At 32.4% G+C, this 23909-nt stretch overlaps 1 protein-coding gene across 1 annotated transcript; it reads left to right on the forward strand.

The window, feature by feature from the left end:
* Positions 1-5980: 5980 nt before the first annotated feature.
* On the forward strand, positions 5981-22894 carry LOC129003190 (cytochrome P450 4c21-like). Its single transcript, XM_054431468.1, has 13 exons — positions 5981-6049; positions 9808-10010; positions 10686-10807; positions 11409-11523; positions 12882-13067; positions 13891-13966; positions 14416-14548; positions 14798-14870; positions 15628-15728; positions 16728-16796; positions 17785-17950; positions 18424-18603; positions 20801-22894. Exons 2-13 carry the CDS (start codon positions 9824-9826, stop codon positions 20986-20988), a joined length of 1596 nt encoding a protein of 531 aa, XP_054287443.1. The 5' UTR covers positions 5981-6049; positions 9808-9823; the 3' UTR covers positions 20989-22894.
* The last annotated feature ends 1015 nt before the right edge of the window (positions 22895-23909 follow it).

Here is a 23909-nt window from a genome sequence, read left to right on the forward strand (position 1 = left end):
AAATTTTCTTTCTTAACAATTAACATACTGTGTAGATGTGTCAATCAAATTGGGGTTTTTTCGTAAAAATTGGAAGCAATGTATTACGAATCTGCTTTACGGCACTATTACGTCGTCGAGATCAATCATTTTTAGAGACTCTATACTGTGAATCTTGGTGAGGTTCTGTTCTCTAATATTTGATTGTTTTCATGTTATCCTAAAAATGAGTCAGTATAATAGTTCTTTATTGGTTTGTGGTAGACATTATGCAATCGTTTAACATCGCTAATAAAGATGAATGCGCTTATTAAGTGTTTTAAAATCTCCTATATATAGACTTAATAAAAAAAAAACTAGTTTTAACATTGACTGGTTTTAATTTGTTTTCCTTACCATGATTAAAAGTGGCTTATAATTATTCCCGACAGTTTTCTACGTTGTTCGTGATATTATTTTAACATAGGCTTACAACTCATGGCAGAGCAGAAAGCTAACCCTTGCTAGCGGGAAGCGTGAAGAGAGGGACATATCAACGATAGGACGCAGTTTGTATCAAGGATTAGTGGGTCGACGAAAACTTTTTACTGACCGTGAGGTGCTTCATTTAGTCACGGTTTAGCGTGGAAACAGATTGTTTTGTTAGTAACGTAGGCTACAAATTATTAAGTCGGATTTGTATGAAACAGTTGAGAACTTAGCGGTGCCAGTCCTTATTATGCATCGACGGGCGGGGCTACGCGGATGCTTTAAGAAGCCTACACGCGCTGTCTTTGCCGACGCCCACATAAGTTTTTTTTTTTTTTCAGATGAATAATCAAATATATATTTATAAACCTTAAGAAACATACTAAATTTTGTTTCCGACACATTTTGCGTATTTTATTTGAAAAAAATATATAGAGGGTAAAACAAAATTGTGTACCTCTAAAACATAAACATAAAAAAAAAATAAAAATTGTATATCTCTTTGGATATAGTTTTATAAGAAAATCTTTAGTGCAATAGTTGTAGATAAACTAATTATAAATAATACAAACCAAATTTCACTACGATGGCATGCGTAGAATTTGATTGATATGCAGTAAAGTAAACGACTGTAATTTCCAGGTTTGTAGGGGGTTGGAGGGGGTTGGGGGGGGGAGAATCGGGAACTTTTTGAAAATACACGTCTTAAGTGGTTCTATCACATATAACAAATTCAGCTTTCCACTATTTAGCTACGAAAAAAGGCAGTTTGTGTGTTTATTGGCTGGGCTAGATGCGACGACGCAGCGCAGAGGTGTTCAACTAGCGCGCACGCGCTCACTTTGCCGACACCCAGCACTTCACCCGGTCACCTAGATGACTAACCAATAATATATTTGTAAACCTTGAAAAACGTACTAAAACTTTTGTTTGAATCATATTTGCGTATTATTTCTATTTAATAGTATACATTGAGAAAAACAAAATTTTGCACTCTGAAACTAAGCTTTAAACGAAGTTTAAATTTTATATCTCCCTAAGTATTGGTTTTAGAAAAATGTTACAAATACAAAAGTTGTAGGAAAACTAATAAGGAATAAAACAAAACAAATTGCAGCTCGATAGCTTACATAGCATTCGAATTATGACCAATTAAGTAAAACACTGCAATTTCTAGGTTTGGAGGGGGGTGGGGGGGAAAGCTCAAGGGGTAGAAGTGGGGACTTTTGGGAAAATACACCTCTCATGTGGTTCTATCACATATAAAAAATCCAGCTTTCCACCATTTAGTTGCGGTTAAAAACATTTATTGACTGGGCTAACAGATGGATCATAAACATAAACAAATTATGTTACTGGCCCGAAAGTAAACATTATTTAACATTGCTTAAGTGGAACTGTCTAAACCATATGCTAATGTCATTTTGTTTATGTTTATGATCCATACCGGTTCTGTTCAAGTATTTTTGGTTGAAACTGTTTAATAAATACAGTACAACGAAACTATTAATTGAACTCGGTAACAATGCATGTATAAAACTAGAATTACTATATTTCGTTAACATCACACGTGGTTTGTACTTTTGTAAAATATAATTTTTTTATGAATTTATATTGCCTAACTATAATATTTTGTATTTTATTTTACTTTCCGTATGCAAAACCTCGCAAAAAACTGATGTTATGGGAAAACAGATAAATTTATTCATTACTCCACCCTAACAACATCCATTCGTCCGTCCTTTCATTAGAAAGAAGCGCTAGATGCTAGATAACCTATACGATCTGGACGAATTTCTTTTCTCACAAGCCTATTCTTTTTACTCACACAATCATCACAATGAACGATATAATTAATGTTAAACAAGTTCAACAGTTCAAAACAGTTAATAATAGTTTACAAATAAACCAGTTAAGTTATATTCCCTTTAGCAAGGTCTTGTCCTGTCAACCTTGTAGTAAACTACAGATGAATAAGAAAAACTCTCAGATAAATAGGATTGCAAAAAAAGTGGTAACGAGGTAAGCAAGCGCCATTACTAGACCACTTATTAAGTGTCGATGGCACTTTTTCATCATAGGTTCACTTTTAACCTTGTCGTGGTGTATTTTATATTGACCTAGATTGGGAAACGCTGTGCTTCCCATGAAACACTTCATCAAGGAAATTGAAATAAAAATTTTTACAAACACTATAAATGCTGTCAAATTTAATTACTCCCAGTGTTTTCAACAGATTTTAATCAATTTGGTGTCTGTGGACGATATTTAATATGACCATGAATGAATATGTTATGGTAAGACATCATAAACATGAAATGGTCTACTGTGAAAGAAAATGGTCCTACTATTCTCTACCAATCAGGTAAGATAACTTTGTTTAACATCGACGTTTCACTACTGCTGACATCACTTATGGAGTGTGACGTAATATTGCTCAGCTGACTGCAATCAAGTCACGTGTTTACAGCTGTTACTCCACACCTTGGCAATGACCGGTCAATTACACAGCTGATGAGTCTGGTTACCCAATTATCCACGCAATCTTCGATTTGGCTACCTGTTGCTGCCCTTGTTCGTTTGTGTACAGATTTAAATAGTTAATAATCTAGGACTCAGGCTAAACGTTTTTGGGACCAATTTCATTTTTCGTTTTTATTTCCCCAGAGACAATAAAAAATCCGGTCATGTGTTTGTGTCCGTTAGCACGACAACTCGAGTAAAAATCATTCGATTTTGATGAAATCCGTTACAATTAAATGGGTAAACTTACATTTGTTTGAACGAGTTTGCGAAGCAGCATGACTCCCAAAACATGAAATTCAGAACATGAAAGACAAATAATGTAGTATATTGAAGTGTTGTTGGTTATTGTACGCCTAATCGTTACGGAGAAAAATCCAAAACACTGCGTATTTAAAATTTATATGTTATTCTAATGGATCATAATTAGGCCTACACTGTTTTGATTTGATGGTTTAGAGATACATTTCGTTCAAATTTTGGAAATTTGTTTATTTCATACTAAGCTACAATTTCAATAAAACCCCTACCGTATTATCTTACCTGTAGTTAGCAGCAAACCTAAGTACTAAGTACAAATTAAAAGCAATTTAAATAGAAAACAAATTTGACTATTTAAACGAATATTTTTGTGGAAATCCAACCAGGTAAATGGAAACTCGCCAAGTGTGCAGGTTGGCTGTGACGGGGGCATTTACACTGCAATCAACAATTAGCCATTGTTAAAAACAATACACGGTAGTAATGTTAGTAATTAGTTCGATTACCGCTAATTCAACACTCGTATCCATCTTATATGACATTCAAATAATTAGTTACTCGCACGAAACACTTATATTCTGATGTATTATGCATTGTGAGAAAAAAGCCGTGAAGGACGCGTAAACTATTGTTTGCCAATCGTTAGACAGTTTCTCCGGAGAATATAGTTATTATATTAGCAAGTTAATCGTTAATGGTCTATAAAGAGGCATTGCGTTATTAAACACACTAACGGGTCTGTTTGTAGTAAAATATGCACAATAGACATTGGTATTATGCGGTTATGTTATCAGGACTGCGAGCTTTTTGATAAACCAGGAAATATTTTCGAACAAAGGTCTCTTTGTACAGAAGGGAAAAGTTGTGGAATTGTGAAAAATGCCTTACAAAAGAGTGTTGCAGTAATAATAAGTAGCCTATATTAAAGTTTGAGTCACTAATGACCAAATGATCAGTGATAATTCAGAAAATCTGATCCAGTGGTGGTTCTAGGGCCATGTCAGGGGGGGCGCTAACCCGGGTGTCCCAAACCAGGGTCCCAAAAATTTGAAATTTTTAGAGCAGTTTGGTGAGTTTTAAAGCCATTTTCAACGTCTATAACTGTGTCTAAAAACCTGCCGTTGCATTCTATTTTATAATGTAAATTTAAATTTATATTTTCAGGTTCCAAGGGGGGGCTTTAGCCCCTATAGCTCCCCTTGGAAACACCACTGGTCTGATCTTAAAAACTGAAAGTAAAAACACAGAGAAGACATCAAGGATTGCTCGATTTGGTTTTCTTTATTGTAGTCCGTAACGTCACGTGGACTAGCTCATATTTACACCACTTTCATACGTCTAAACAATAAGTTGTTTAATTGGCGACATTTCTGGTATCCCAAAAATAGAGTGAAGGTTGAAGACATTGTGGAGTTCAGTTACTGTTTTGTATTGTTTGAATTAGCCCAGAGCGTGACTATTTGCATAGAATAAAGAGATAGTGAAGGTAAAGTTAAGGTATAGAGAATTAGTAAAGGTATCTCTTTATTCTGTGCTACTACATAGTATCATGCATGTAAACTATGACGTACACCCATTGACTCCGCTGTGAGATGATTATCATGCAGTTGAAATTTATTTGTAAAAATACTCAAAAAACAAACTATTAACACGTTGGATTTGGATGGTGTTATTATGCAGAAGCTATGACAAATACAAAAATATTCCCAGCTTTGACATTAATTATAAGTTGTCTAGTACAATTATTGAATTTACCACATTTAGGATAGATAAAAATATGCAAGCGTTTACCAATTGTAACTCCAGTTTTCTTGCGTGTCTAAAACTTCAATCGGTGTCTCTACAAGTTATGTATAAGCCATGTATTAATTAGAGAAGCAAGCTAATACCATAATCAAGATAAGCAGTAAATACAACTTGCTTGACAACGTCGTAAAATGTAAACTAATAATTTAAGTAAACTCGTAATGCAATATCAAGGTCAATGACAGATTACTGATAGCCTGTATACCCTATGAAAGGTATATTTAAATGTTCCAGTATAGTAGGCATACTTTTTTTCTCTTACAGTAATTATTTAAATGACCTTTGTCGGATACTCACCAAAATTAATATGCTAAAACCATGTCTATTAGAGATGTAAAAAAATACGCCCACACCCATACTCATTGTATCATTCCTCTTATTGCATTTTTATTTGGGTTACACTCGTCTTGGTTGGGTAAAGTTGTGTCTTGAATGGGTTCCTTTAATTAATAATAATTGTAGTCTGATTGAGGTAGGGAAATCATTCTTTATTGTATAGGTCTAAAATCGACATACTGTATTCTAAATATTGCAAATAAGAAGTACAGTACGAATTTTCCTGAGGTAGTGGCTGTCGTCTTTTAGGTTTATATGCCTATAAGTCTCTACTTCCAAAATGTATTCAAAATCCTTTCGCTGGATTTCTAAATAAATAAATATTACAGACAGACAAACCAACAGACATAGCTCGTATTAGAGTATAGGAGAGGAAGTAAAACATACAGTAAAATATGTTCTCCATAAGGTGTTTATTCGTCCGTTTTACTGCAATCCGTCAATGTAGACCCTTGAACTGACTATCTAATAATTATGCGATCCAGCTTAAGCCTTCACAAGGAAATGTCTCCTAGCTTTTTCACACAGTGTAATTATAACCAGCCAATAGGATAATTGCATTAAAGTAATAAAAACTTGTCAGGAAACTGTTTTTATCTAACCTAGACCTAGAGGAATCCAGCATTGAATTGCAAGGCTAGAGTGCAGTGGAATCATACTAGGAGCTATTCTGGAGGTGAGGAGTTGGGTGTGTTTTATACAATTATTAAATTATTATTTTACAACTTGCAATCAATTAATTCAATAATGGGTTGTATTTTTTCCTATAATGGTAAACAATCACTAGGGTATTTAGTCAGCTAGTTTTTGCAATAAAATTATAGTGTGTGATGAACGTTCTTCTATATTTTTTGTGTCTCTATTATTAGAGTGTAGTTATTTATTGCATGGGAGTTTGAACGGTTTATGCATAAAAAATCATTGCAAGAAATTCCTAAGAATGGAGAATAGTTTTTATGTCTATTCTTAACTGGTAGTAGAATCTTACGATACTTGAAAATATGGACATAAAATATTTATGAAATTATTTCTGATGTCAGATAGTTTAAGATATTTATTTGTAGACGGATTCACCAATTTTACAGGAAAATACAAGATTTCTGTGGGCCAATAAATTAACTAGCTTAGTACATAAAACTAGAGACAACCAGTGTAACAAGAACAAAGCATAATAAAGATAACCTCAAAATATTGATTTCTATAAATTACTAGCAGAATAATAGAAACGATGCAATAGACTCTGAGCAACAGGAACAAAAATAACATGCCAGACTCTAGTAACAAGAATAAGCAAATCAAACAACTCTATGCAACATGAATAAATACAAACAAAACAATGTAGATAAAATCAGTTACTACTGTACTCAAAATAGGTATTGTACTCTGAATAATTTAACATGTTTGCAAGACTACAAAAACATTCGCATTCGATATTGTACACAGTATTAACTTATTTAATGTGACAGGTAAATGAAAAAAATTTATTCCACGAATTAAATATTACTGGTTACTTTAACTTACTTTTAAACTATGCAGGATTAGTAAAGAACTTATACAGGCAATTCACTGATTATATTGTGCCTTTAAAACTGATAAATTGGGATTATAGAAATTTAAAGATATTACTTGTACTTTATTCTTCCTATAAAACATATTATATTACATTCATAAAAACCGAAGATAATATTTCTACCAACAGAGCGGCTCGGCGTCACTTCAGTTTTAATTACGTATGACTGATGATTTCGTACGTACAGTATGCAGTATGTCTATGTAGTTATGCTAACAAACACATGTTCTATCCTTTAATTGTTTTTTTTTTTTAATTAGGTTCAAATAATATAACAGAACACGATATAATTCTTTAGAATTTATAATTTTTGATCTCAGTCCATCAAAGTAAAAAACTTTAAAAAAGTTCAAAAATACAAACATTATATTTAATTTAAAATGTACCATAGTAAAAAGAAAAGGGTTTAAGGCCACAGATACTAAGGTGCCACGAATAAATTAAATTTGTTTATGCAATATTGTTAAAAAATATGGTAAAACTAATATAAATAACGGTTAATAATGGTTTTGATGCCAAAGAAGAGTACCCCTCAAGTTAATGGATGTTATAGAGATTTTTTATGAATATGTGATTTATTATAAATTTGAATATCACAGTATGTATGAAAAACAGTACGTTATAATAAAGTAAGTAACCTACTAAGCCATACAAACCTTTATTTTCAAAAACATCAGCAACGCCAACAAACAAAAAGGATTATTGAGATACAATTTGTTTTACTCTTAAATATCACTTCTACACATTCTCAACGACGCATGCAATTTATTATACTAAGTGGGCGGTTTTCAAGGTGTTCCGATCAAACGGAATAATCGTATTGGCCTTGTCAATAAAAATTGATTGGACATTAAATGAAGTCGACATTAAATTGACATTTGTGCTCTCATTACCACTTGTACATTTACATATCTTAGATATCGTAAGGCGTCTTGATAAAAACACGAGTCTAGTGGAAACGACAAAAAACGTATAGCGTAGTCGTTGAGAAATACTGATTTATTTTCCTCAATCAGTATTTTAATCTATTTGCAATCCACACTAAAAAACAAACAAGATTGTTGTTACAATCTTTTAATGGGCTTTTCATGGAGACTTTTCATATAATTAAATCTAAGGCTTACATTACGATCCAATTTATTTTTATAGTGGAGACCAACAATAACGATCCAGAGGCTACATCTCCAAATGAAAACTTTTCATATGTTTTGATTTATATTATTTGCAATAGGCTTTGTCACCTTGTCACAATCAGATATAAAACTTAGTAGTTTATAGAACATGTAATGTTTTTATGTGTTTTCAAGAATATAATCAACATTAAATAAGCGTGACCTTTTTGTGTTTTTAACGTTTTCCTTATACTGAAGAATCTAATACTATAGATGGTATAGTAACACCTGGACCCGGGACCGATTTAATCTTTCATGTTTGTCTCCCAAGAGACCAAACAACAAAACCACCATAATACTAATTTTCTTCATGAATTTCATTCAATCTTTATAGCAACTTAGCAGACGCACAGTCACAGCCTGCCTGCTAATTCCAGAACTAAATAGATAGGAACAACCTTTGACACATGTATATAGTTAAGTAGTTATAGTTAAGTAGTTATAGTTAATTAGTTTAGTTTTGCATAAAACCCTTTTTCTTTTCGTATATTTGGTTTGTAATTTTATATATGTGGTGGAATAAATTAATTCATTTATTCATTCATTCATTCACTGTTCAAGCTCAAATTTATATATAGCCTATGTATGTGTCCGTAAACTTGATAACTCGAGTAATATAGGTACGTTATTGATGAAATTTGGCATGGATGTGTAGGGCTAGATTAATTTGATTCAGCTCACGAAACAGCAAGACCGAGTAATAGGATCAAGGTCTTATGGGGTATTGATTTTTTAAAATTAAGGTTTCTTAATAATTATTCTTACAACATAAAAATTCTAAACAGTAATTGTAGAGCTAACACAACACTCAATTATTAATATTAGACAATTAGAAGGTTTTAATGAAGAAATACTTAACTTCCTAGAGATAGCGTGGATAAGTATATTCAACGTCTGGAATTAAATATCATAACAAAACATTTCATAAATCATTTAAAAAACATAAGGAAATTGAAATAAGCTATTTTATTTCCAGCCACTTTTTCACAGGTGATTATGATAGTTGCTCAACATGAGTTAAACGAGGATGACAAGCTGGAATTAAAATCAATTACTTTGATTACATCCTTACACAATAATTGGGTCACTATTAGCCTATGTGCAATTCTTAACGCATTCTTGTGGTATGTCAATAAGGCAGGTAGGATTACTAGTATTAACGCCTAATTACTAGATTACTACACCTGATTACTAGTAAACGCAGCCTAATGTAAGGTTAAGTCTCAGATTATTTGATGATTTAGTCATCAGTAGGAAGTCTAGTTAAAATCGAATTTCTTTATAATATTATTCTGTCTTAATTTTCCTGAATTATTGAAGCTATCGTGTGTAGAGCTATTTTAAGCTTTACAATATAAAAATATAACTATAAACCACTACCTAATGATTTGGATATATTTTACAAAATAAAGTTTCAAATTCCTTTGTTGAGCTTATTTTTGAGCCTATTTTAATTTATAAAGGGATTCTGCACATCTACAGGAAAATATCTTTGTAACAGTATACGTAGATTTTTCTCAGCGATGCACACGAGCTAAGAAAAAAGGTTTTAAAAAAACAATTTTTTGAATACTCTGGAATTCATTATAGAAATGTTTTTTCTTCGGAAGCCGCCAAACTTTTGTTGAAGCTTATTAGTTTTGAATCTGTAGAAACGAAAAAGTCACTGTGATAACAATCTTTTACTTTCAGGTTTTTTGGAGTCAAAATGTTGGCAGCCCTAGTAAGTGTGTTAACCACACTTATCGTCTACTTTTCACTGCTATTTGCAGCCTTTTGGATCTGGTTTCAATGGAGACACCGCGACTTACTCCGTGTTGCCAACAAATTACCCGTTTATCTACCAACTGTTCCACTTCTGGGCCATGCTTATCTGACATTTAAAACTCCAGATGGTTTGTTTCAACATATTATTTAGCCTAAGTTAGCATTTATTATATGAGAAACAAATAATGTAGGCATAGTACATATATTTTTACTAAGGGGTGTTCTAAAAATCACTATAGTTCTGATTTTGCACAGAGCGCGCTGAAACTGTGCTCCACCATTTCCTAAAAAAACAACAGAATTTCTAAAACAATAGCACAATTGATACGGCACTATTTCATTTAAATCACATTTTTTTTTAATTTTATTTTTTAAAGAGGCCATACCAAATTTTAATAATCACTAGTGTACATGTTGCTCGAAATCGAGCAATTGCAAAGAAGTACAGGAGTTATTCATAAACAAATTACTTGTTTAAAAACTAATAACAGTCATAATTTCCGATGATTTTAAAAGAGTATCAACTAAAAGATTATTAACTAATGGAAATACTCACAATTTACATAACAGTCCTATTCCAGTCTGTCACTGTTACTTGGTTGAAACCATTGACTTTATATCTCTTTGAAACGTGGAGCATTCGTCAGAAATAGTAATTTATATCAGCGCAACCTGATAGCTTAATTTATATACGTCCATTTAGGTTAAAAACACGAAGATGGAATACCTAGTTGTATTAATCAAGGATATTTTCCTTAACAATAACAACATGTAAAAACTAAACAATAAATCACGTGTTATAGGAACTGCTCGCAAATGCCTAGGTATGACCGTCGGTGCCATGTTGAATAAGGGATGGAAAACTGTTGTCATGTGGGTCGGACCTCTCCCGCTTATTGTAGTGGGAGACATGGATGATCTACAGGTACGTAACTTCAGTTTTCAGCTTAAGGTTGTTTCAATCGTATCTCAACAGTTTACTATAGTTGGGTTGATTTGATATCACTAGCGTCTGGTCTTCGGTGGCCCTCAGAGATGTTGGCAGCCTTTCCCTCTCCCCTCCCACATGCCATCCCAATTAAAACATAGTTATGTAATGCCATGTTTATATTTCTGCTAAATAATTAAAACCAGGTCCAATTCAGGAGTTTTGTGAGTTCGATTTACAATTTTGCACCTTTTTATTACTATCTAGACTCTATGCATAGTAATCTGAAAATGATTTTCAATCTAAGTTCACGTTCTTTTAAGATCACAAGACCACATAATGGTTCTTAAGTCTTTCACAAATTTTATTAGAACTACAATATTTCCAATGATGATTCTGGCTTGTGTTCCTTTATGTCACAAAAATATTATCAGTAGTATGAGGATGGATGAATTAAATCCTTAAATAAATCACTAATATTTTACTTGATACCATTCTGTATGTTTGTATTATTGTTCAAGGTGACAAGACGTCCGGTGTTGAATATCGTAAAATCATGACAATAAATGGGAATATTAAAATTTTTGTTGATTTTCAGACAATATTCAACGGGGGCCAAAACACTGCAGACAAACCAGAGGAATACGACTATTTTGTTGCTGGACTCAAGTCTGAAGATGGGCCTTTAAGACAAAACTTACTTTCAGCAAGAGGTATTTAAACTCGTCAGCACTATAATCCAGTACTTTATCAACATATTATCCAGCAATTTATATTATGTACCCGACTAAAATCTTCATTTGTTAGCTATATGACGTAAACTATCACTAAGACACTAATCTATTAATACCTTATATAAAACTGTTAATCTCTTCTTTCCTTTTTAGGTACTGGACGATTGTATATTAAATGAGTTCATACTGCCGTGAATGATTCTGCATCTGCAAGCAACATGCTTTGTTGTGTATTGAGCTTATATCTTGGCAACCTCCTACTTCCTTTTATTCTTGGTTTTTTTCTCAACACTGTGTAAATGCTTTTTTACTGAGGGTTGCGATATTGGCCAAATGCAACATCCATGCAAAACTTTTACTTTAAATATAACTTGCAATACACTGGCACTATTTAGATTTATTCTATGATTTCTTATATCTTCATACATCTTTAGTGAATTTATTTTAGATTGCATTTTCAACTAACCCAAGTTTATTTAATTTTGTAAACGTCTTGACATTTAATTCACTTGATATTTATAGGTTTCTTCAAAATCTTGTTCTCAGCTCGTGTGCATCGCAGGGAAAATCTACGAGTACTATTAAAAAGATATTTTCCTCTAGATGTACATGATCCCTTTACAAATCAAAACAGGCTACACAATAAGCAAAAAAATCAATTTAAATTTTAAAAAAACCTGGGTGTTATGGGTTGCTATGCTGGTGACGAAATATATAAACATCTATCTATTATAATATTAATACTTATTTAATACGCAAGCAGATGTTTTGTGACAATTACTCCTCCAAAAGTACCGAACCGATTGTCATGTTTTTTGTGTCATTGGAAAGAGCGTAACGTGAAGTTGTGCAGGAAACTTTCTTTTTAGGGAAATAATGAGAGAGTGAGGCCCTGGAGCCCTTAAAGTTTCGTGTTTCTCCATAAGATTAACATTGGAAACAAAAATTGTTATGAAACTCCAGCTGTTGTCAGAAATCAAAAGTGAGAGGATGAGAATGTTAAATAGTCAATAAGTTTGCTAATTTAACAGTTTGCTACAATCATTTGTTGACTTGGTTGAAATTCGTTTTAAAATAACGCCTGTAATACCATTGACTATATATTATAGTCAATGGTAATACTTAGCAATTGCAACGGATTCGAGCAACAGGGACACTAGTAAAATATAAATAAATGATATTCATTCCAATCACATGTTTTATTTACAGCGTGAAGTGAAAATAGAGAAGTCTGTACATTACATATTATTGGTCGAGTTTTCGACCACTGGACGACCTCTAGTTCAACTTTACTTCAACCACTAATCGTGGAGTTATATCACTATATGATTTTGCAGGTCAGACTTGGAAGCTCACCAGGAAGCACCTGAACCCGATGTTTCATCCTCAGAATGTTCAACACATGATATCCGTGTTCAACATGAACAGCAGGGAGCTTGTTGAACGCATGAATGAACACGTTGGACTAAAGTCGTTCGATGTTATGCATTACACAATGGATCTTGCTTTGAAAACCATTTGTAGTGAGTGTGACTCTAATATTCATACAAACATTTTGCAATTATTACCTAGAGTTAATGTGTTTCAAATGTGTCACAGAAACCAACGTAGAGTGAGGATTGAGATTCAAATTTAAAAATTCAGTGAAAAGCTATATTCATGAAACTATACATATAATATAATATGTATTATATGTATATGTTATATGTATTATTATTAACTGGTTTATTCCATATAGACTGACTCCATGTAGACAGAGTCGAAGGTAATCCACCACATCCAGAGTTATCACTTATGTATCAACCCGTATGATTAGTTCACCCTTTATTATTATATTTTTATTATATTATTATACTATTTATTTATTATATTATTATTATTTTATATTATTTTATTATTATATATTATTATTATTATTATATTATTATATTTTTTATTATATTATATTTTGTCTATAGCTCAGTTAAAAGGGATATGATTCAACAATCTAAAGATTTCCTGGAGGCGTAGTACTACTCTGCTGTAGTTATATTAAGTTACCAAGAACATTGTTTGATAGAGTCCAAGTAACTTAAACCTTTTTTTTCTTTTAGATATACTACTTAGATGCGTTTTTCAAAGGAACTAACATTTGAAAACGTCGATGTAACATCTAGGGCTAAAACAACACAATCTTATTGAGCTCAGTTTCCCATATAAACTTCGCTAAACTAAAATGTAGTATTAACTCTTCCCTTCTCAAGAAGTTTACCGCACCCACATCATTCGTGTACCATTTTTTTAGTTCGTAGTCATTATTCAGTATTCGATTCTATTAGACTACTTAAGAAGAACTCTTTGTTTTAGATCTAATCTATGGCCCCGACATTCCTATTGATGTTCACTCTGAATCTTTTAAGGGTCTTATGAAAGTAGTTGAACGGTAAGCATAACACACATATTTGTTTACCTTATACTGTAATGTAATAAGAAGCAAACGTAACAAGTAGCCGATTGTTTCGGAAATAATTGGTTTCAAAATTGGTAAAATTATTTACAACATTCCGAAATGCTTCGTTTTCATCATTTTAAGATTCATAGTAACGATAAATTATAAAAATTCAAAAAGTGAAGTATACAAAAAAGGAATGAAATAGTAGATAGAGATTATTATAGAGTTTATTTTGTCAAAAGAATACTTATTGGCCAGGGCCACTGACGTCCTTGTCAAAACTACTACTGCAATTGTTCAATTGTTTGAGTATTTTATTTTGCTTTGTTCACAAGGTTTTTTACAATGATCTATGCTTTGGAAACTAAGATACAAACCTAAGGGTCCAGGGAGGCCGTTAGTAAACTGTTACTAACAATATTTTATACAATTTGTTTCAGTATTCCAGAGTTATTTGTAAAACGACTCTTAAAACCCTGGCTAAGAATAGAATGGATATTCCAGTGGTTGTACAAAACCCAAATAAATCGGATGCAAAACTCTTGGAGAAATTTCACAGAGCCTCTACTTAAGGTAGAAATTTAAAATTAATTGATTAATTAATTAAGTGGCATTAGTCTGCAATCACTTGTGGCAATTTGCCACTGCTTTGGTGGGCGTGAAAGTTACCATATTTTAAAATAAACACTACCACTAATTTTTACTGAAATGTGAATTTGTTGCTATTAACACATTTGTTAGTGTTCAACCAAAATATTTACGTCTATTTGTACTAACTACTTTATCGAACTTCAATCTGCATCTAATGTATCGTTTATCTAGATTGCTAAAGAAAAGAAATTACAGAAGACGAAAAAATACAAAGGAGCTGATAATACATCAAACGAAAGTGAAGGTAAATACAGAATGCATATTTTTACTAAAATGTAGTTTTTGTTTATTAGACTGCTTTTAAACATCGTCTTCGTCTTTTTTATGCTTAATTGATTATCATGACTGAAAAATAATCCACAGTAAATGGGATTCATCAGAACTTAATATTTGACTGTAGCATTAAGTAATCTCTCAATGAACATTGTCTGGGTAGCCGAGTGGCCAGTGCTCGCCTTCAAATCTGAAGGTCACTGGTTCCATTCCAAACTAGATCGTTTACAGACCTAGATGCCATTTGTCATTGGGCTATGAATTGCTACCTATAGGTTGACGTAAGGTAGTAACATGACCATGGCTTTGATCGTTCACTTACAAAACGTAAAAAATGCCATTTGCTTAAATAACACAAACAAACACAAAAATACCGTTACAATGTATTTAACAGTTTAGTTAATTTACAAGTATATAAACAGCCAAAAATAATAGCCATTATGTCAACACAGTTTGGACATTCAAGTTGATGTAGAAGAACCTACATCCTCCAAAATTACTTTTTACCTTCCCCGTTGAAGCAAACCTAAACCTCAAACGGGAAAAACATATGTCTTGTTATGGAAATATTTTAGGAAAAAACCAACTATCCAATACTATTCATATAACTGTCCAATACCATAACTATCCAATATTAAAAGAGGGGTTTGAAAAATAATAGCTTGGAAGAGTAGGATTTTATTGCTATTTCTTAGCTAAATTATTTCAACGTGTTTCAACTTTCACAGAACTACTAGACATGTTAGATGCCTACTCAGTTCTTCAGCAAAAACACCCAGAATTCTCTGAAGCTGATATGCTGTGTGAGATGCTCACGTTGTATTGTACAGTAAGTGCATTCATTGACTTAAGATACTGCTATAATTATATTGGTGGGATGTCTCCTACTAAAACTTAATCCCCGAAGTACTGAGACCATTCTTAGCAAACTTTGGTTTAGCAGTAAAATAAATTATTTAATTATATTACTGTATATTTATTTTATGTAAATTAGAATTCTAACATAAATTTTCCAATCAGTTTTTTCAAACTGTCAAACCAATGTTTATGTAAGTATAGGCTATTTATCTCCAATTATAAAAGAGTGATTTTTACAATCTGCTGTAAAATAAATTAATGAAAATTACAAGGTTAACATGTCCATCATAATAAATATAAATTCCACTAAACCTTAAATAATAAAAAACTAAATTAGTTGTTGATAAAACGTGAGTTTCCTTTATATTGCGTTTAAAATAGAAATAAACTACACCGAGCCATGGCTCGGTCCCCAGGTACTGTTATTTAAATTGGGAATAAATATATCTTGTTTATGGAAATATTTTGGTGAAAATCCAATCAGACAAATCGAAATTCTTTTAGTCCATTACAGTTTGCTGTGGCGAGGATAACCTTTTTTCGCCGTGGTGTGTTCGTTTCTATTGATTAAATTAGGGTCAGTAATAAAGGTATTTGTTGGATATTAGGTTAAAATAGGGCTTGACATTATAAAATACAATTATCAAATTGTATGTTTTTAGGTGGGGAGAGATTTGTAAAACAGAGATATGTTCCTTTTCCTAAAAAGCAAATCAAGATTTGTTGCTCTATAGGAATGCTCTGCTTACCCATTAGGTCATGGGAATCTCTCAATGCAGAAAACATAAAATAAAAACATTTTTGATTATTCTTCAACATCGTCAGAACAAGTGGTTGCAACTAAATCGTCCACAAAATAATAAAATGGAACTAATTTTAATCTGGTTCACTTCGACATTTAAATAAAATAGCTTAAAGCTAGGTTTAGTGATGTTTCAAATTCAATAAGCTTATTTTGTAACAATTTCAGGGTACAGACACTGTTGGCTCGACTACCGCATCGTGCATGTTGGCTTTAGCACAATTCCCTCATATTCAGGTACATAAGTTTACATTAGTGATAAAATAATCATTTTATTTGTGTAAAGGTACGGAAGGCAAACGAACACTATATAAATGATATACTTTAATACTCAAAGGAATTTTGTACAAATAAGATGTTTAAATTAATTCTACGAATAAAGGATTGAATCTAATTAACAATACTGAATAGAACTTTTGGTTTGCTACAATGGTTTACACCATTGACTATTGATACTGAATAGTTGTATCAATAGTCAAAGCTTACATATTTCATAAGTTAATTTCAATCTCTCTAAATGGCCAGGATTCTACAAAGGAGGATGTTTTAACTTTAATTACTTGCGAGGAAAGCATTTCTATGATATCAGTTCCGGTTATATTGGATTGTATATACTTGTGGCCTGTGGGCAAAATATGTTTCATAGAGAATTCCAGTCTTTAGCTCAAATAGTTGATTAGGATACGAATTTTTGAAATATAGAAAGTGCATATTCTTTTCAAGTGAGTTCTACTATTGTGAACGAAATCAACCTCATATTAAGCGACCTAAAATCATCCGTATCTTGACTACCAATGCTTATCAATGAAAATAATTTAGAAGTCTAAAAATGAGGCGATCTGTTTTTTTTTCAATATCACATTTACTCCGGGCAGGTTGCTCCACATGGAACCTTTAAAGAATACTCAAATACAGTATCTCAAACCACTATTCCAATTAACCATCCCCTTATTTTTTTATGACTGTCGAGTTTCATAAAAAATAAATAACTTAAACAATCGTTAATAATTACTGATCTTACCAGATATAATTTAGCATTACCCTCCAAAAATTTGATTGCTAATTAATAACTACTGTATCAGAAAGAATGTTACTATTGTCTCCCAAGATGCATTATGGAATAAAAGTTCAAATAATTTTTTAAAGCCGATCTGAATTCATAGTCACCACTGATATTAGTAGATGTAGTAAGGTTTGAATTAAACACGTTAAAAATATTTTTCAGGATAGATTGTACAACGAGATCATCTCCATTGTAGGATTAAACGACGACATAACTTTGGAGGACCTTTCCAGGATGCCTTATCTGGATCAAGTTATTAAAGAAACAATGCGCAAGTTTCTTATTGTCCCGTTCGTGTTGCGTAAAATGTCAAAAGACGTGGAACTGAGTAAGTATGTGTGTGACTTAGAGTAAATTCTGCTGTTTGAAACAAAAGCAAAATTGCTTTTGAAGTACAATTCAATTTAAGGTTATGGAATACTTGGCTATTTATAGTTTAAAATATCCATCGTTATATTAAAATTAATGAATAATATAGTGGGTATTGCTTATTTTTTATCATGCCTTTTACGTGGTACTAAAACGAAAATTTTTTTACAAAAATAAACTAAAGAATTCTTGTTTTATTTTAAGAAGTTGCAAAGCATGAGAAACTTTTCTGAAGGTTCTCAATCAATTAAATAAGAAACCTCCACACAGCCAATGCCTTTGGAGGTCCGTTAAGTTTCTTGAAAGAATATACAGAAATTATTTTAAATACAGGTTTCCAAGGCTAGTAGTGTATTGATAGTCAATAGCTGACTATTATACATACAGTTCATCTAAATATGTTTAAACAAGTTTATTTCAATTTATTTCCAGAAACTTGCACTCTTCCAGCGGGCAGCGTGATTTGCTGTAACCTAGCAAACATCCATATGGATCCCAAAGTGTATCCGAATCCAGATGAGTTCGATCCAGACAGGTTTTCTCCGGAAAATTCTTGTGGAAAAGAAAAATTCTCTTTTATTCCATTTAGTGGCGGACCGCGAATGTGTATTGGTAAATGTATATTATAATCTATAAAGTATACTGTATATCTTTAAAACAATGTGAGTGTTGCTAGCCTAGTGGTTAGCGTCTTGGACTTTGCTGCATGAGGGATGGGTTCCCTTCCTGGCACATCCACAAAACTTTAATCGCCTTGGACTACTTTGCCTGAAAGTGTATTTCCTACTGAAATTCTCTTGTAAAACTTACACCGGCGTAGATATCTAGAAAAATATAAAAAAATCGAATAATCAAAATCCCTTTATTTTTTAGCGCTTCTTTGTAAAAAAAAAAAACAGGTTAACATAATTACTCATTTAACACGTTCGCTACTGCAATAGTACGAAATTTTCCATTCACATGGACCAGCGACGCACATATGCGACGGCCGGTTTCCACCCATAGACTGCCGTCGCATATATGCGACGGCTAGTCACATTAAAATAGACTGCCGACGCATATTTGCGTCGGGGTTCTAATGTTATGAAAATGCTTATATCTTTGTAGTGGTCTATTTGAAGGCACTGAATTCCCTGCAGTGGTCTACAGAGATGTCTGACGCACAACTGCGTCGCTTGGTCTGTGGATATAATGATTGGTGACGTCATATAATAGTAGGAAAAACTGGTCTTTACTTTTATGCATCACTGTATGTATGTATGCGGTATGTATGCTGCATTATCCTATGTAGCTTTTATATTTGTTCAGTTATAAACTGTTCTTGAATAATCTGGTTTTTTTACTTACTTTCAACTTAAAACACAAAAAATGAGCCGCCGCATATATGCGACGTTTAGTCTATTTCAAGAAAACTATGATAATTTTCACTATTGTTTTCGCTGTAGACCGGGCGTCGCAAATATGCGACATTACAAAAGGTTATAAAAAATCAAAAAAAAGAACAATTTATTTAAAAACACTATTGTAGCGTATTACAATGGAAATGATCACTGTTTTACAGGTTTTCGCCCGTGGTCTGTGTGTACTTATCCAAGTGACAGCCGGTCTATGTGTAAGATTGAAATGTATACCTCGGTCTGTGGCAATGACCGAGGCGTCGCATATATGCGACGCTCAGTAGCGAACGTGTTAAAAAACAGAAAACAATTTTTGAGCAAACACAAATCATATAGACATATTATATACATGGCCAATTATACAGGGTGGCCATTAAGTCTTAGGACGACCTTATAACTTTTAAACGACAAACTATATCACAACCACATTTGGTATATCGTTACTGGAAATTGTAAGCTACTTTTCTGTGTACATGGTGGTCGGATATCACCTTTGGGGGACGGCCCGTCGGGGGTCAGAAGAAAATCTTTAATGACAGCCTATGTTGAGTTGTACATCATTTTAAAGGTCTACGTCAACCGAAAACAATGCCGCAAACCACACTTCAAAAGGTTGATCCTGCGCAAAATGGCGAAATGGCGAATCCGGCGAATGGCGGATTTTAAAAATTAGCCAATTTCTTTAAATTAAAACACTTTTTTAAATCTTTAAACAACTGTCATTTTTTAACGGATGGTCCTTTTGAAGTACGGTTTGCGGCATTGTATTCTACTAATAAATACCTTTAATTTGATGTGCATATCAACCTATGCTTCCATTCAAGATTTACTTCCGACTCCTTGTGGACCGTCGCCCTGAAGAGCTATTTGGATCACTTAATGTGAAGTTATGGGAATCATTTTAAAGGGAATTTTAAGCAAAGAAGAATGCCGCAAACCATACTTCAAAAGGACCATCCGTTAAAAAATGACAGTTGTTTAAAGATTTAAAAAAGTGGTTTAATTTAAAGAAATTGGCTAATTTTAAAAATCTTTGAACATCTGCCATTTTGCGCAGGATCAACCTTTTGAAGTGCGGTTTGCGGCATTGTTTTCAGTTGAAGTAGACCTTTAAAATGATGTACAATTCAACATAGGCTGTCATTAAAGATTTTCTTCTGACCCCCGACGGGCCATCCCCTAAAGGTGATATCCGACCACCATGTACACAGAAAAGTAGCTTACAATTTCCAGTAACGATATACCAAATGTGGTTGTGATATCGTTTGTCGTTTAAAAGTTATAAGGTCGTCCTAAGACTTAATGGTCACCCTGTATAAAAACAACTTTAAGGAACGTAAATTAAAAGCATTTGATATAAAATTATTTATCTATTTGTAGCTAATATCTTTGCATTCAAATATCTGTTACAGCGAAGAACTATGCCATGAATCTAATGAAGATCCAGATCGCTCATGTGCTGAGAAACTTTCGATTGTCAACAAGTCAAAGTATCGACAAAATGAAGAGGAAACTGATTGTAACTTTAGTGAGTACGGAGGGATATAACATCAGAGTTGAGAAGAGATTTGAGAACAGAACTGGGTTCCATCGTGATTGAATGACTTCTGGCTTTACACAGTGTTTAAAAACGTAGTGTTTTTTGCTTGAAATGAGATAGAAAATTACTTATTTACCACCACAATGGAATAAATTAATTTCAAATGCAAAATTCCTCATAACTGTTATCAATTCATGTTACTTGATCTTGTCTATGAATCGCCGCACGATGAGTGTTGTACATATGTAAATAAAAAAATAATAGTTATTATGTGTGTGGTAGATAGCTATGATGAATGTAATAAAAATATTATCTATGGTTTTGATGATGACACGTTAATACCAGAACTTTGGTAGATATTAGATTCACACGAGAAATGATAACAGTGAATACATTCAGTGTGTAGCCACAGAGAAGCACTTCTCTGTGGTGTAGCCATTTTAAAGGAAATCCATGGAGTAAAACTAAAACATAAAATAAAACTGTATTCTTAAGTGTTTCCAATTAAAGTCTTGTTGTTGATATAATGCTCAAGCTAAACATATGTAGGTATCAACTCCTTTCAACACAACAACATAAACCTGAACAAATCTAACACAAAAAAAATTATGTATATGTTTCATGTGACAGCCTTGGATATTACCTCAACTATGTAGACATTCCATCCCCATGTTCATGTTGTCACATGTTTTAAATCAAAATTGTCGTAGTTGATGTGAGCCACCGTCAGAATGTGCTGATATGAATTAATAATTTCTGTTGAATTCATGAAGTTTTTTAGTCAAAGTATTGGAATGTTTTATTGTGAGCTATAGCAACTTTCATGGCTCACGAACTTGGTCCGCAACAAAAAAATAAAGGAGAAAACATAATTTTGGACCCTAGCGCATTCTGTGACTGGCTCACATAGCTATGTTATTTTTTAATAAAACATTGGTGACAGCTGGTTCATAAACTGAAATTCAACCACTAGGAGGTCACGAATTGTGGATATTTATAGGCATGCACTGTGGATGCGATGCTCCCTGGTGTGGGTTTAACGTCCGCAATAGTGAGTACTTCGACTATCTGCAGTACTATCTTGATAATTAGACCAATTCGTTAATTACAAAGAAAAATGTGGTTCGGATTCCACTATAACCTGTAAGGCCCTTAGTTGCCATTGGCTGTATGGGTTATGCCTACTAATTAACAGCTGTGTCTAAGGAACATGTCGGCCTCGGTCACTTACAAGACTACAAGATCGCGCCACTCATCTTACTCATATTTGGGTTAAAATACGCGCATAGTGGCGTCCCCATCTTAAATAATTGATAATTATTGATATTGATGGGATATCTACAACAGTATTCAATAGTCAATGATATTACTAGTATGATAATGCAACTGTGGTTTCTTCTATAAGATGTGCAGTATCAAATATTTTAGTAATATAAATTAAATAAAAACCAAGACTGTCATGAAAGCAACAACATTACGTTAAATGTCCTGTCCATACAGTAGTTTGCATACCTACCAATAACAATTTCCAATTATCATTTACGAGATAGTCATGTTTGTTGTTGTACCCTTTCATGAAATGTCTATTATTATTATTACTACAATATTATTATTATTGAAATAACAGTGGCCTATGTTCTCAAAGTTAGTAGTTAATTAATTATATAGGAAATGTAATGATTCATTTAGAGTTTTTCAATCAATTGTAGATACCTCAGTATGTTTGGTTTATATAATTGCTACTAAAAATAATATTTCTTGATTTATTCTTCATTTGATTCTTAAATCAATTGTTCCTGTAAATTAAGTCTGTTTCAAAATCAGTTTTTACCATTGTAATAGTAATATTATATAGGAATTGACAAGAATGTTTTTCAATAGTTTCCATTATACTCCTTATATTTATGGTCCTAATATCTATTTTCCTTATATATATGACCTCATAGTAGTTAATTATTTATATTGTGCATACTATAATAAATGTTTGTTATTCAATTTTACAATGATTCCCCCATGACTTTATTATTATGTTTTCAGTAGAAGTCTTTCTTAATGTTTTTAAATAAAAAGTTTGCTGTTCATTTTATTTATTAAAAAATATTCAACTTTCAATTCCATTTTAGTAAAAACTTGTGCTTAAAAATTATAGAAGTGAATAATTGAGAACATTTTAATCAACACAACATTGCGGGTATAAATATTCGAGTGAAATCAGAACCTAGAGTTCTTCTCTATCATTGTTTTGATAATTTTTCATCCTGCTTGAATCTTTAACTCATATGATATTTTTTACAAGTTGCTATTATGCAAAAACTTGTATAAATCTAGAACATTTTGCTTAAGGCTGTTGGTACAGGTATACATAATACAACAAAATATTCTCCATCTTAAAATAAAATACACGTTTTAATTTCCCTAGTTCGACAGTTGACATACTACAAATTGTTACTAACAAACGTCTTAATAAATAAAAAATATATAAATATATATATTGATACTATTTTATTTAGTTTTTTTTATTTGTGCATTTTTTATTGAATTGTTGAGAATATAAAATTGTCAAACATTGAGCTAAGAAGATTTTCTTATTGTTATGATTTTACGCAATTAAACAGATTGTATAAATAAAGCGGTAGAGCAACCTTTACAATCCAAGTTTCAACAAATAATAAATTGCCGAATAAAATAAAATAACATTTAATTACGACAGTGTGAACAGTAATGAATAACATTTTGCACTCTCAGAAAATATATAATAGGGTTGTGATCAGATTTAGCTACGCCTCTGTAGAAATTACTGTAATACAAAATGCATGACATGACCTCATAATTGAGTTTGTAACTAACAAGCATTTAAATGTGAAAGTAAAACTCGTCCATCAATTATTTGTCTAATATTGCTGCAACCATCAATTTACTTCCTAACGTGTTTGTTTTGGTACAAAACACTGGCGGGACAGTTTAAAACGCGTAAAGTAAGA

Source organism: Macrosteles quadrilineatus, unplaced genomic scaffold (genome assembly GCF_028750875.1).
Source record: "Macrosteles quadrilineatus isolate MER2022 unplaced genomic scaffold, UCM_ALF_1.0 Scaffold_9__3_contigs__length_116548681, whole genome shotgun sequence".
Taxonomy (NCBI): domain Eukaryota; kingdom Metazoa; phylum Arthropoda; class Insecta; order Hemiptera; family Cicadellidae; genus Macrosteles; species Macrosteles quadrilineatus.

Bases quoted from the DNA above. Each gene is read 5' to 3' on its own strand.
- LOC129003190 (XM_054431468.1), top strand. From the start codon at position 9,824: ATGTTGGCAGCCCTAGTAAGTGTGTTAACCACACTTATCGTCTACTTT. The intron at 14,871-15,627 runs GTAAATACAGAA...CAACTTTCACAG, and splicing joins TACATCAAACGAAAGTGAAG to AACTACTAGACATGTTAGAT. The intron at 18,604-20,800 runs GTAAATGTATAT...TATCTGTTACAG, and splicing joins CGGACCGCGAATGTGTATTG to CGAAGAACTATGCCATGAAT.